The sequence below is a fragment of the Protopterus annectens genome, chromosome 15.part0, assembly GCF_019279795.1.
Source record: "Protopterus annectens isolate FY-2018-M chromosome 15.part0, PAN1.0, whole genome shotgun sequence".
In the NCBI taxonomy this organism is placed as follows: Eukaryota; Metazoa; Chordata; order Ceratodontiformes; family Protopteridae; genus Protopterus; species Protopterus annectens.
Window position 1 is genome coordinate 236,212,274 of NC_056749.1, and position 14,944 is coordinate 236,227,217.

The 14,944-nt window shown below is 40.7% G+C and overlaps 1 protein-coding gene across 1 annotated transcript in view; it reads left to right on the plus strand.

Moving 5' to 3' along the window:
* The window catches only part of POF1B (POF1B actin binding protein), a 1,182,022-nt gene that overhangs the window by 963,636 nt on the left and 203,442 nt on the right, over nucleotides 1–14,944 (plus strand). Inside the window, exons 9-10 of the mRNA XM_044057755.1 lie at nucleotides 1,269–1,274; nucleotides 7,448–7,456. Of these exons, the coding sequence (XP_043913690.1) occupies nucleotides 1,269–1,274; nucleotides 7,448–7,456 (15 nt within the window). The remainder of the gene's footprint in view (nucleotides 1–1,268; nucleotides 1,275–7,447; nucleotides 7,457–14,944) is intronic.

Genomic DNA, 14,944 nt, shown 5'->3' on the forward strand with positions numbered 1-14,944 from the left:
AATTGGGAATATCTTCGAGAAAAGATGCTGGAAGAAAGCTTGTAAGAATGTTTTTCCTGATGCGATTTTGAGGGAAAAACACTGCAAAGCAGGAATGCATCCTCTGGAATGTTAATTAAAATATACTGTCCGTTTCGATTCTCAGCTAGAGCGTCTTCTCCGTGGAGACATGCGTGAATGGGCGTACCTTCTTTGAAGGTTGTGCGTCAGGGCAGGTAACTCGGCATGTAAAAATCAACTACCAATCATTAGTGGACCGGAGTTACACTGTGGCGACCCCTAACCGGGAAAAGCCGAAAGACACAAACAAATATAAGACTGGGCACTTGTTATCAATAATCTAAAAATCTGTAACAGGCTATGTGGAGAGGTTTACTTCCTGTGTGAACTTTTTTTTTTTGAGAAAGCTGATCCACTTGTTTTCTTTAAAAAATAAATCATGTCACTTACATTCTATGCTCTTTGTCTAAAAGTGGGTAAAACTTCAAGTTGTGGAACAACCAACTGCTACATGATTTTGTTTTGTTTCTGTACACACAAGGTCCTAGCAAAGATCTGTATCTTCTAGAAAACCATGATTGTTGAAAAAGAAACTGCTTTGTAATTTGGTGCTGAACTAAAGCATACTCTGCTATGCTTTTCAATCCATCTTCTTTACTTTAGTAAAATGTAACACACCTGCTTGGAATTACAATCTCCTGTATCAAATGTGCCCAGGTAAGCAACAGTTTGCCACAGTATATTCATGTTTAATACGTGGCATCAGGTAATTTCTGAAAACTCAAAACTGCATCAAAGAACTTGCATATAAGCCTTGGAACATCCCTGACTGCTACCAAAGTCACATCTGTTCTGTCTTGTTATGACTGCAAATGTACAGACACTAAATTATGACCGACTCAGTGAGCATAATACATCACAGAGGAAGTTTATAGTAACAGAAAAAATAAAGCAAATACTGCTGGAACTTGCATGTAAACTATAATATGCTTCATTGCAATCTGATAGCAGCATTTCTGCATCATTAAACTGATAAGAACTTTTACTTGACACATGATCTTGGCTGAAATACTCATCATACAAGAAAACTTGGTGGTAATTACAAAAAAATGAAAAACCTTAAATCAATCTTGTAAAAATACATTTCTTCTCACTTTACTTTTGAAGCTGATCTGCATGTGATTTTGCGAAAAGCTTTAAACAGAGTCTATGATTTAAGGTTGTGATAGGTCTTATATGACAGTGAAACATAAGCTTACTCAAGACAGGTGAGTGTTTATTAGGACTGAAATATGGAATTTTGTATGGTGTACAATTTTTTGTAATTTACTGATGCTTAGGTAAACAAGTCTGCCTATTTCTGATTTGTCTAACACATCTTGAAATATAAGTTTTTTTACACTTAACAGAAAATATGTTGCTTACTGATAGGTGGAATCTATATGTCCAATATCCATCAGTGGGGGCAGTACAGTGACAAGGGATAGTAAGAGGTTTATAAATACTATTGCAAAAACACTTCTACATATTCCGTGATCAAAAACATCATATAACCTTCCTAAAAAACTGGATGATCAGAAAACTGTGGGTTGTATTCCAACACAGGGTAGTTAGATTAATTTCCAAAACTGGCACTGTGATGTGACATGGGAATAAGGAGGTGCTGCACTCTTAAATGTGCCATGCTGATGAGACGGTGAACCAAAGCCCTATCTGCCTGAGTTGGCCAAAGTTCTGCTGGATGTAAAAGATCCCATGACACTTACTGGAAATGCTAGAGAAAGTTCCTTGGTACCCTAGCCAAATTTACCCTAGTCAGTATGAATTCCACTAGTTTGGTGGGACCATACCAGTCAACAAAGTGCAAATAAATAAATATAAATAAATAAACAAATGTAGAAATAATTCCAACAGTTGCATGTCATATGATATCACATGTATATCAAAAGGGTATATAAAATGGAAAGTAATTCTACATTTATAATTTTTAAGTTGAACAATTATTCACTAAATAATTGGCATTCAAAATCTGTAGGTTCTAGATTGGAAAGACAGTAAAATAACTTCATGCTAATGTTAATTTTTAATATGATTCAAGGTTATTTTAACATATTATTACATTTTTGCTCGGTGTCTTACATATAGATTCAGTGGTTTATGAGTAGATTCATTAGTTTCACAACACTGTTTTCTGAAACATAACCAGCACGTCCATTATTCTTTATTTTAGATTGTTGCTCCATTCCTATGTTGCTGTGTTGCTCCTTTTGATACCATAGTCGCTCATCTCCAAGCTCTGCTTGCAGTACTGTGCAAATATGTAACAGCGGACATGAATTTTCAAAAAAAACGCTTCCTGTACCCAATAACCGTATCTGCATTGGACATGGTCCTAAATATCAGGAGCAAACATTTCTAAAATCCCATTTTGTTGAGCTTGCCCCCTGCAAATCCCTTTATAAATGGACATTCTGATGTTTTGAAGACCCCTGAGCAGGTAATGTGGGGAACTTTGCCCCCATATACCGAACTAGTATAAAAATGTTCTCCAATTACCATTCCTTGGAAAGATGGCAAACTTGATGAAATGGGATATTCCCTCAATAATTAGGCTATATACATGCATTGCCTAATTTTATATCTCTACACTTTTGACTTATGTTTTTGTTATTACTTAGTTGCTCATATTGTACAATAGAAAAAAAAATATTTATGTACATTTTTGCACCCTTGTGCTATCTTTTTGTACATAATTTGTATCAACAAACATTGCCATTGTATCTATTTATATAGGGAATCTGTTTGTTTTGAGAATTCTATCTGGAGCTCATTGAAAATGGGTCCTTCCGGTTAAATATCCTCAGTAAAAAATAAACAGTTAATTTTTATAACTTCTTTGACCAGATGGAAAAAAATACCGCATAAAATCAGCCTTGTTGTCCTCCTTTGTTGAATGGAGAAACCTTTGCTAAGCCTATAAACATTTTTGGTTGAATGAACACAAGAGTTGTTCCCCATACCCCTCACTAGCATTTTTTCTAGGAACCAGAGATCATCTTCTTAAGTAACTGCAGCCCATGTTTGACAGCATAATAAAGGTCTCAGTTATACAGCTTTTTCAGATATCCTACATTTTTCATAGAAATGAAGATATTTCATGAACTTGGTACCAAAAAACATAAATTCATTATTTATTCTTTACAAATTACAAACTCTTTATAGTGAAGTACCTAACTCGGTGTATAAATCAGCAAAAGATCTGTTGTATAGTTTGACAATGGCAAGTTACTGAGTTAGCTAAAAAAAATCATCGCATTTACTTCAGTGTTTATCACATACATACATACTATTGCACTGAGTTATGTCAAATGGGGCTAGCAGTCATGTTTACAGGGGGAACCCAGGGAGATACTAGAGTGACAAGCTTTTGGAGTTATTTCAGTACATTTACCTGAAATTCCTTGCTTTTCTTATTTGTTTCTTCAGTGAAGTGCCTTCTATATGAAGTCTGTAAATCTCCCCACTATCTGTCTTGGTTTTTGCCAGAATGTATGGTGGTCTCCTACATTTCAAGGACATCTCAGTAGGTTAATTGATGGTCCTCTAAATTACCCCTGCATGTGTGTATTTGTGTGTCCTGCAAATGACTGGCATCCAGTCCAGGCCTGGTTTTATGCCTTCTGGCTGCTACTTGTCAGAACAGGCTGGAGTTTCCCTATTAACTTAACAAGGTATAGTAAGTGCTGGAAAATAAATTAATGAATGAATGTATGAATAAATGAATGAAAGAAGGAATGGGCATTTGCATGAATAAATGAATGACTGGAATCAGACTTCAAATGTTTTTCAATCAGTTGGACAAAAGGTTGTTTATTGGACCTTCTTTCTGTTTAAACTGTGTTGCTGAAGAGAGTTTTGTCAATGGGAAATATAAAATTTACTCCACACCGAGTCAACAGATCACAGGACTGGAACCCTGGCTGCAGTGTTAATAAGCAAGGTTTGATTAGCCCAGGTACCAGACACACTCGATCGAGTATGAGAATGAACAGCAGATGATCATCTCACTTCACAGAGAAGGCTGCTGAGATGAGACTGCAGCAAACATGATAGTAGGTGGTGGACACATATGCTGTCCCACTGCACTAGGTTCCACACGTGACACTATCATGGTCAATAATGAACATAGAATGTGGAAGCATGTCCTTGTGTGCCACTGGCATAGCACGTGTTACACAAGGCTTACCTTCCTACAGGGGAGGTTGAAGCAGGATATCCAAACAAAATGTGTGCCAAAGAAGGGGAAAGAACACCAGCACTTAACTGTTGTCTTCACTTTAGTTGGTCTGTATGGGGAATAAATAGAACCGAACAGGGCACTGGAGGCAGGGTAGTCATGAGGAGGAAGAGCAGGTTTATATGTACATGTTTTTGAACAGAATGGTCCATCTGGGCTTTTGGCCTCATTCCAGTGGAGTTCCTCAGAGAAAAACCCCACAGCAATTAATAAAACAGGTAAAATTTAACAAGATATATATATGCACAAAATCATTGTTCTTAAACCCAGTTTATTTGCTGTTTGTCTTCCTCTTAATGATAATTTGACAGCATAATTCCTTCGCTCTCCTGGTTTAACTGTTGACAATAAAAAAATCATAACGTCTCTGCCCTTAAACATTTTAACAGGCTAAAAGACATTTGATAAAACTGCTTAATATTGAGTATAGTGATGCTGCCCTCAATAACTTTAGTGTTAAATTAACAAGTTTTTACTGTAATTTTTTTACCGGTTCCTTCTAAGCTAGTAGTTTTGTATTGAACTTAAAGTATTCAGTAGCAAGTCCACCTAAACATTATCATAGATAAACCAAACTCCAAGCAGTTATAATTACCCTTCCCCGAGAGTCGTTTCCGACAGCGTCACTGAACAGCACTTCCTCATAACTTTTCTATTCTGATTGAGATGGATTATTTTGAGACAGTGAAAGATTTGCCTCATGCTGTTTGATGATCATCTCTTACTCAAACAGCATAACTCAGTGTGTGAAATATGCTTGGAGGCAAAAATCTCACACCCCGTAAACTCGACACCCAAATCATCAGCAGCACACCACATATCACACCTCTCCCCAAGGCTTTCACAATAAACATAATCCATCATAAGCGGAGATTCTAAAGATTAACTTGCCTAAAAGTAGTGGACCTCTAAAACACAACACAGGCACAAAGCACACACAGCACATTAAGCCTAAATCCTTACATGACAAGGAGTTCCATAAGGCAGGCATCAACCTAACCAAACATTTTTCTTATAGGTGATACGATTTGTAAGCCTTACAGATGTGGCTTTTATCAGGCTGAGCAAGGAAAGAGTCATGGTTAGTTGTTTATCTGGTGCCAGATCATTCATACACTCCTGTCTATCAACAACCAATACCAGCATGACTGTCATAGTTCATGCCAGTGTCAATGACTTGACTTATACCTCCCTGGACTATATGAAGACAGACATGGAGATCTTATACTATGTGCCTCCAAGTCAGGTATGAGCCTAGCATTGAGCTGCATTCTACCTTCACCAAGGATAATGCTGCAATATGAGCAAAAATAATTGATTTCAATAATTGGCTTAGTTTTTGGTATCATTTAAAGGGGGTCCAGTATTTGTCAGTCTGGGAGAATATGATCGACAGATCACATTGCTTCACAAGGGATGGCTTGCATCTGTCATCTCTGAGGGTTTGATTATTGGAAAAGCCACTGTTCACCCCCCATAGTGCCTTTTTGCAATGGCAACCTGATAAATCTACCAACATAATGAAACAATCAAAAGAAAATACAAAGGTGTTGCTGATCAATTCTAAGCAAGAAAAGTACAGTTTTGTACCTACCATAAATGTAGATGTTCGAGGATTCCCTTGCTGCAGTCCTGACTATTGGGTATAGTCCGCGTCCCAGTCGGCCCGAATACCAGAGTATAAGGCTGACGTCGGTCATGGCGCCTTAGACTGGCGTCAGTACGTCAGGGTACTAATGTGCATGACCGACGTCATTTCCTCAGTCTTTTCTTGCCCCAGATGTCAGAAGACCCAAAAAGACAAGTCCCAAAAACAACCTGCACCAAAAAACATGTACAATATATACAGTAATATATACAAAAAATATAAGCATGTAAACTCACCTACACAACCACCCTGAAACACAGAGGGGAAGGAGGGAGGAATTGACTGCAGCAAGGGAATCCTCGAACATCTACATTTATGGTAGGTACAAAACTGTACTATGTTCTTCGTCTTCCCTTGCTGCAGTCCTGACTATTGGGTAGAATCCCAAAGCAGAGGTAAGGGAGGCTGGCAAATTATAAAGTAGCAGGAGCTGACAACATGCCTTGTAAAACAACTGTGGCAAAACCAGCTCTAGTCTTAGAGTATATAGGCAGGTGATAATGCCTAGAGAAAGTATGCACTGAACTCCAAGTAGCTGCTTCCAGAATATCCTTAGTTGCCACCCCCCTTAGAAATGCTGTTGAAGTGGCAGTAGCCCTAGTGGAATGAGGCCTAATCCCAGCTGGAACCTCTTTGCCATGATGGGAATAACAAAATGCAATGCAAAAGCCAATCCACCTAGAAATAGTTTGTTTTGACACAGGCTTGCCCTGTGAACTCAAAGCAAAAGAAACAAGCAACTGCTGAGACTGCCTAAAATCTTTAGTCCTGCACAAATAATAACGCAATTGCCTGTGTACATCTAAAGTGTGCAAAATCTTTTCCCCTTTATTTTGAGGATCTGCAAAAAACGTAGGCAAATGAATAGTTTGGTTTAAAGCCACACTGGAAACCACCTTCGGCATAAAGGAAGGATTAGTACGTAATGAAACCCTGTCCTTATGGAAAACAAAAAGGGCTCTACTGCCATAAGGGCCTGCAACTCAGACACCCTTCTTGCAGAAGTAATAGCCAACAGAAAAGCAGTCTTCCATGACAAATATTTCAATTCAGCAGTAGCTGCAGGCTCAAAAGGTTGTAGAGTAAGTTTTTCCAACACAAAATTGAGATCCCAAGCAGGAGTAGGAGCTCTCGTGGGGTCTTATATTCTTTGCCCTCTAAGAAACTGCTTGAACAAAGGATGCAAAACAAAGGTGGGTCACAATCATAGTGAGCTGAAATTGCTGCAGCATGAATCTTTATGGAAGAGAAGGACAAACCTTTGTCCAATAATTCAGTAAGATATTGAAGAGCCACACTCAAATTAGGCTCTGAAATCTCCAAATTCTTTGCTGTACTCCAAAATAAAAATCTCTTCCATTTTTCTGCGTACACTCTCCTAGTACTAGGCCTTCTAGCTTCCATAATCACATTTAAAACTTGTTGAGGAAGCTGAGACCTACCGTGCTTCAACACAGAATATGCCAAGCTGTGAGATGAAGAGATTGAAGCTTGACATTGAGCAGATGACCGTCCTTCTGAGATAACAGATGAGGAATCAGAGGTAAAGGCCATGGAGGCTTCTTTACAAGACTCCTTAGAAGTGGGTACCAGTGTTGCCGAGGCCAATCTGGAGCTATCAAAATCATCCTTGGCCTGTCTTGTCTGACCTTTAGTAATACCTTTGGAAGAAGAGGTAGAGGTGGAAAGGCATAGACATGAAGGTTTTTCCAACTGAAAGACAGAGCATCCACTTTCCAAGCTGTGTGATGAAACCCCTTTGTGCAATACTTTGGCAGCTGGTGGTTTAGTGGAGAAGCGAACAGATCTATGTCTGGAGTTCCCCATGACACTGTCAATTTCTGAAATACATGAAGATCCAGTTTCCACTCGTGGGGATCCATGATTTGTCTGCTTAATACATCTGCTAGGAGTTCTGTGCTCCTGGCAGAAACCTTGCCTGAAGAGTCAGTTGCAGGCTTAACGCAGTCTCCCATAAAATCATTGCTTGCCTGCATAGAGGATAAGAATGTGTTCCCCTTGCTTGTTGATGTACCACATGACAGTTGTGTTGTCTGTCAGAATCAACACCTGCCCTGGAAGAAGTAACTCCTTGAACGCCATCAATGCAAACTGGACTGCTAACATCTCCTTCATGTTGATATGTAGATGCTGTAGTCTGGCAGGCCACTTGTCTTGTATCCACTTTCCATTTAGATGAGCTCCCCAAGCAGTGTCCGAGGCATCTGTCGTTAAAATCTGACTCGCCTCTGGCCGGGTCACAGAGAGTCCCTTGTTTAGGTGACATTCCTGAGCCCACCACAAGAATTCCTTTTGAAGGCAAGGTATTATTTGAATGACAGTGTCCAAATCTTGGCAGTGCTGTGTCCATACATTTTGAGATACCATTGCAGCTTCCTCATATGCAGTTTGGCATTGGGAAGCACCAGAATACAAGATGCCATGAACCCTAATGCTTGAAGGACTGTCCTTGCAGTCAGCACGGACTGATGAGATAGTTGATGGAAGTAAAGTGACAGACTCTGTTTGTCCGGGGTTAAAAAGGCCATCTGAGCTGCTGTATTCAGTCTCACACCCAGAAAGCACATGTCTTGAGAGGGTACTAGACTGGACTTTATTTCGTTCACAGAATACCCTAGGCATCTTAGCACTGCTATGACATATTCCAGATGCTGTAGAAGGTGTTCCTTTTCTTGAGCCAGAATCAGGCAGTCGTCCAAGTAAGGATAGATTTGAATGCCTTGAAGCCTGAAGTAAGCTATCACTGGAGCCAGAACCTTTGTGAATACTCTGGGGTTAGAAGATAAGCCAAAGGGCAATGCAGAGAACTGATAATGAAAATCTCCAGTTCGAAACCGCAGATACTTTCTGCAACTTAGCCTTATAGGCACATGAAGGTAAGCTTCCTTGAGATCCAAAGTTACCATCCAGTGATCCTTGCCCAGCAGAGGTAACAGTTGCTGTAACGTCAACATCTTGAACTTGGGAATGTCCAGATAAGTGTTGAGGATAGATAAATCCAGAATTGGTCTCCACGTGTTCCCCTTCTTTGGTACTAGGAACAGGCGAGAATAAAATCCAAGCCCCTTTCTGATACAGGGACTGGCTGAATGGCCCCTATCTGGAGTAACTGAGAAACTTGCTTGTGAGCCTCTTTTCTTTGTGGAGGAGGAACATCTGGCATGCCTTTGAAGGGGGCATTGTGTGGAAATAAAATCTGTAACCGTGATGAATAATATCCAGCACCCATCTGTCTTGAGTGATTAAATCCCAATTTCCTTTGAAAAGAGACAATCTTCCTCCCAAAGGAGCTGCCAGACGAGAGTCCACTGGCAGCTGAAAAGGCAGGTCATTGGTTCTGCTTACGAAAGGACTGACCCTGCCCTCACCAGAAGTCTGAGCAGGTGAACTGTCTGATCTAGGCCTAAAGAACCTTGAGCCCTGCCCCTACCACGTCTAGACCTACCCCTAGACTGGGAACCATAAGCAGGATATGTCCACCCCTTAGCAGGCCAATTTCTACTAAACTTGGAGGCTGCACCTGCAAAAAATCTTTAACAGTCTGCATAGACTTAGCTTTGTCCTCCATTTTCTTTAAAACTGCTTCCACAGGCGGTCCAAACAACACATCGGACTGTAAAGGAGCATCCAAAATCCTAGTCTTAACATGCTCAGCTAAATTCTGATCCTTCAACCAGGCATGTCTGCGAAGAACAGAACTAGTAGCAGCCACCCTCGAGGAGGCCTGAACAGCATCAAAACCACACTGCAAAGAATGCTTACCCACTTGTTCAGACACATGAACCAAATCCAGCAATTCTTTACACTCAATACCTTCCGCCAAAGCATCCACCTTAGATTTCAATTGTGAAAGGAGATAATTTTGATATTTCAGCATATGAAACTGACAATTCAACGCCCTCATGGCTAGAGTGGAAGAAGTATATACTTTCTTACCCCACCTATCCAAAGCCCTTGCCTCTTTATCAGAGGGTACAGGATTTTTAACCACAGAAGCTTTAACACCTTTAGGCCCCTGAGAAACAGTTTCTGGGTCCGCCCTGGGACTCTTAAACAAATACTTATGAGCTTCGGGCACCCTATAATACCTATCAGGCTTAACAGGAGCAGGAGGCAAGGAGTCAGGGTTCAGAGAAGCCTCTGCAAAAACATCCTCCACCACATTCAACACAGGAGGAATAGCTAAGGGCCTATGCTGGGGCAAAACAAGAATTCCTAAGCCTTTTTCTGGAGTCAGAGTAATCTTGGCCTTCCCATTTAAAGTGCTCCCTCATGGAGTGAAGAGTCTCTGAAAATGAAAAATCCTCAGGAGGAGAAGCTGAAGGAGTGGAATCATCCACATCAGAATCAGAATAAGTAGGAAACTCTTGCAAGTCTTCCACAGAAGACTCTGAAGCCTGTGAACACTGTTCAAAACTATCAAACTCCTGTTCCACCCTAGGCCTCTTATCAGGTGGGGGCATAGAACCTCTAATCAGAGTAATCAAATCTTCTGCCATTTTAAGCATATGTTTCTTAGGCACAGAGCCGAAATGCTAGGAGAAGCCCCCACAGAAGCTGAACTTGGCCTACCTCTAAAAGAAGCTTTGGCAACAGAAGGAGAGGCCCTAACTACCTTGGGAAGAGAGGGAAGAACAGTTACCTGAGAAGCCCCTCAGCCTGGCCTACCTCCTGAGAGGCACATCCTGTAACAGTAAAGTCTGCCTGAGACTCCATAGAGACTCCTGGCAAAACCTCTGGCTCCCCTGAGCCTTCTAAAGGACCGACGTCCGGGACTGCGGTTCCTCACCCTAGGCTTCACTGTTTTGTCCTTGCGCTTCTTGGATGAAGCAGGCCGGAGCATCCGGCATATTATAATTAACGCTTCCCAAACACTAACCTAGCACAATCAAGCCTCCTCTTAATAGTGCGCTTGTTAAATCTAGCACAAGAGCGGCAACCAACAACGTCGTGCTCAGGCCCTAAACAAGGTATACACAATGTATGATAATCCCTATGCGGTATCTGCTTCCCACAAGAAATACAGTTATTCACTTTTTCTGACATCCGGTTAAATACTGAGGCAAGAAAAACCAAAATGTTCTCAGGGTTACTTAGCCAACTCTGTTTTCGGTCTGAAACTCCGGTTTCGGAAAATCTCAGAACGCCAACCTGCACTCGCAAAATTGCTTCTGCATCGGACCATGCGGCAAAAAAGACTGGGGAAATGACGTCGGTCATGCGCATTAGTACCCTGACGTACTGACGCCAGTCTAAGCGCCATGACCGGCAGCCTTATACTCTGGTATTCGGGCCGACTGGGACGCGGACTATACCCAATAGTCAGGACTGCAGCAAGGGAAGACGAAGAACATCTACATTTTCTACAAGTCCTTCTCACCTTGCTGTGCAGGGCTATAACACTTTCTACACATTTAGAACAGCTACTGAAAAGGAGGGGAAAAAGGCAGAGATGTCTCAATCTTCATCCAGAAGACACTCACATCCAGGCTGGTACAGCAGCAGGATATACTTGAGCCTCCTCCTGTCCAGCTATACAACAGAAAGGTCCTGAAACAAGTATTAGCTTGCTACAGAACTACCTCTATGACCCAAGAAAACCACACTGCTATCTACAGGAACTGGAATCACTCAGTATTAAACCCAATATAATTTTCCTACGTGATCTAAACTATCCAACTATAGACTGGGGAACCAACACCATCACTAGTGCACAAGAACAGAGATTCCTGGACCTTGTCGATACAAATAATCTGGAACAATTAGAATATCCACTAGGGGAAACAACATCTTGGATCTTGCCCTTACTAATATGGGGACATCTTGTACCATCTATTGTGCATCCTTCATCACTCGTAAGGTCTGGCCATAAATCTATCTCCCTTGAAATAAAATTGAGACCACAGAGCCCTTCCACCCAAGTTTGCTTTAGAAATTTCTCTACAACAAACTACCTACAGCTAAGCAGTACAATGGCAAGCTTTAAATCCACACCAAGCCAATTAACTTCACTGAATATGCCAGCATGTCCACATCTTCACAGATACAGCTATACCCTGTAGGAACAAGTGAAGGGTAAACCTACATGGTGGAACCATAATACCAGCAAGCTTTACAATAAAAGGAAGAGAATTTTCACCAAAAGTGAAATAAGTTAACAATTCAGCAGCTGAATAAAATCCATTAGAGCCAAGTATGAGGCTAAAATAGCTAGCCTAGCTAAAAACAATCACAAGGACTTTTTAGTTATGTTCATAATCTAAAAATCACAATATAGCAATGCACGGAGCTGATTCTGAATGATGTTACCTACACTGAAGCTAAAGATACAGTGAACCTACTACTGGCTGATAAATTCTACTCTAACTTTACCATTCTCCCCAGTCTGTTTTTCCCTCAAAATATACCTGAACCTAGCTCACCTTCAGCTCTCATACAAATTAAGTGCTAAAAATGCTTCTAAAAGCTAACATTCTGCATCACAAGGTCCTGACAATATCCCTGGATGCATCTTTAATAGCATGAAGCACAATTAAGCCACCCCCTTAACACTGATCGACCTCAGCCTCCATACTGGTCTTGTACTAATTGAATGGAGAACACCTACAGTCATTCCCCTGGATGAGGAAGAACCTTCCACAGATCTTCACAATTACAGACCTGCAAGTCCGACCAGCCTCAAATAGGAACCTATAGAAAGACTTCCCATGGATAACAACTTTGAGTTCAGCAATGACAGGTCAAGCTTACTCAAACTGGTGGACTTTTTTGAAAAGATCACCAAGGCAATGGATAAAGGTAAAATGGTATACACCACATACCTCAACCTGGCTAACGTTTTTGACAGAATCTCCCACTCAGACATAGTAGAAAAGCAAAATAAACTGGAACTAAACCCCAAGAGACCAGTCACCAGTGAAGTCCCCCAGGGTTCTGTTCTATGATGGGACCTTTCCTGTTTGGTATCTACTTTTCTGAAGTAGACAATGCCAAAGGGCTTTGGTCAGAAGCATGGCTGGCTTAACCAGTGCCTTGTGCCAGTCCCATGAACTAGCATCCCACCCCCTAAGTTCTTCAAATGAAGAGCAAAAAATAAATAAATTAATAATAAAAGAGTCAGGTCCTGATACTGGCACACAAACCAGGTAGCTAGATGCTTGGCACTACCCCCCCCCCCCCCCATTCAAGTCTAATTTCTGTGGTCTGTCCCCACCCCTCCTTCCTCAAATTTCACCCAGTAAAAAAAACATCATTTCTTTTTTTAAACTGTAGGAAACTGCTTGCTACAAATGTAGCAAAAAGTTGCTAGAGCTTATACTGTGCATGCAGGGAGCACTAAAGTGCTCAGGTTTAATTAAAAAAAATCTTCTCAAACAGTAGTGAACTGCTTGTTACCAATGTAGCAAACAGTTGCTACAGTTTCTACCCTCCTTGAAGGAGTGCAAAGGCAATCAGGTTTTAATAAAAAAAATCTTAGCAAGCAGTTGCTAAAGTTTATATCAAACATGGAGCCCTACAGCACTCCGATTTGACCATAAAAAGCAGGTATGCATTAAAGAGTGATCAAGGTCATCCAATCACAACACCCAAAACTTTACACCCAGGGCAGTAGCTCCTCTTGCTCTGCCCTATCTACACAGCTGGCTCTTGCTGACAAAGATTAGAGATGACTGCAAGCTAGAGAAGCCATTAAATCCCAAATTACCTAGCCATCCTGCAGTAAGGTTTGTCCCAGATAAATGACTGGCACCAAAAAATGCATTACCATATTCTCTGGGATTTGGCAACTTATGTGGATAGTGGCCTAACTTTCAAATGTGTGTCCATTGTCACAAGAAAGTCCTTCTATATTGTGCAGCTTAAAAAGTAAGATAGTATTCTAGATTTAGGGATGTCATTGTCCTCCTTTACTCAGTCCTCATTAGGCCAGTCACTGAGTATAATGTCCCCTTTGGATTGTAACTGTCAAGACACATCCACAGATGTACCTTACTAAAAGAATACAAGGCCTAAACAATATGTCCTACCTGGACTGAGTCAAAGCCCTGGCACTTTACATGATATACTACAGACTGCTTAGAGGTGACCTGTGTCTGGCATATAAGGCATCCACTTAGTCAGTACTGATGGATTTTACTTCCCATCAGCAAGTTAAATGGCATCAGAAATACTCTGGGGGATCTAAACATGTTCTGTAATGTCAACAGAATATTTTTGAGGGACAGGTTTATCTTGGAGAGGATACCACTGTTCAGAAATAGACTCCCAAATCCCATAAAACAAAGCCCATCCCTGTCCATACTAAAGTACAACTTTGATCTGTGGATGGGAAACAGAAAATTTACCCCAGGACTGCCCCCTCAAATTATCTATGGTATGATCCGATTTATTCTTATTAGGAATCATATACATAATTATTGACCATGGGATGTAAAATGCAAATCGGACATCAAACAGAATAGATTAATTCAAGAACCAAAACACAAATTGGCTAGGCTAGGCTGAAAATGTTAACAGAAAGCAGTGTTGAGTTCTAAGCTGGAAATGTTTAATGCCATTAGATTGTTTGAGTGACTGACAGACACTACTTTGTCCTTACCTCTTGGCAGCCAAGTACAGTATCTTCTGAATTTGGTCCAGTGTGTATATCTAGCATGAGAAAGTCTGGTCTTGGTTTAACAAAAGTCTGGCTCGCAAGTTAGAAATATCAGATATTTAATTTACTCATCCTCTTTGTACCTAAATGTAACTGTTTACTATCACTAGCATGAGGTATCTTGTCTTGGGACAACAAACTTCTGACTTATACATCAGAAGTGGCACATATATAACACATACATTTGACAGTCCAAATTCACAAATAAAAATAGTGCTTTGTTCAGAGTTAATGTGTAATGCAGAACTGCAACAAAAACAAAAAAAATCATCTTTAGCATAAATCTTAAAAGTGGCCAGCTGTCATATTAACACTTTTCAAT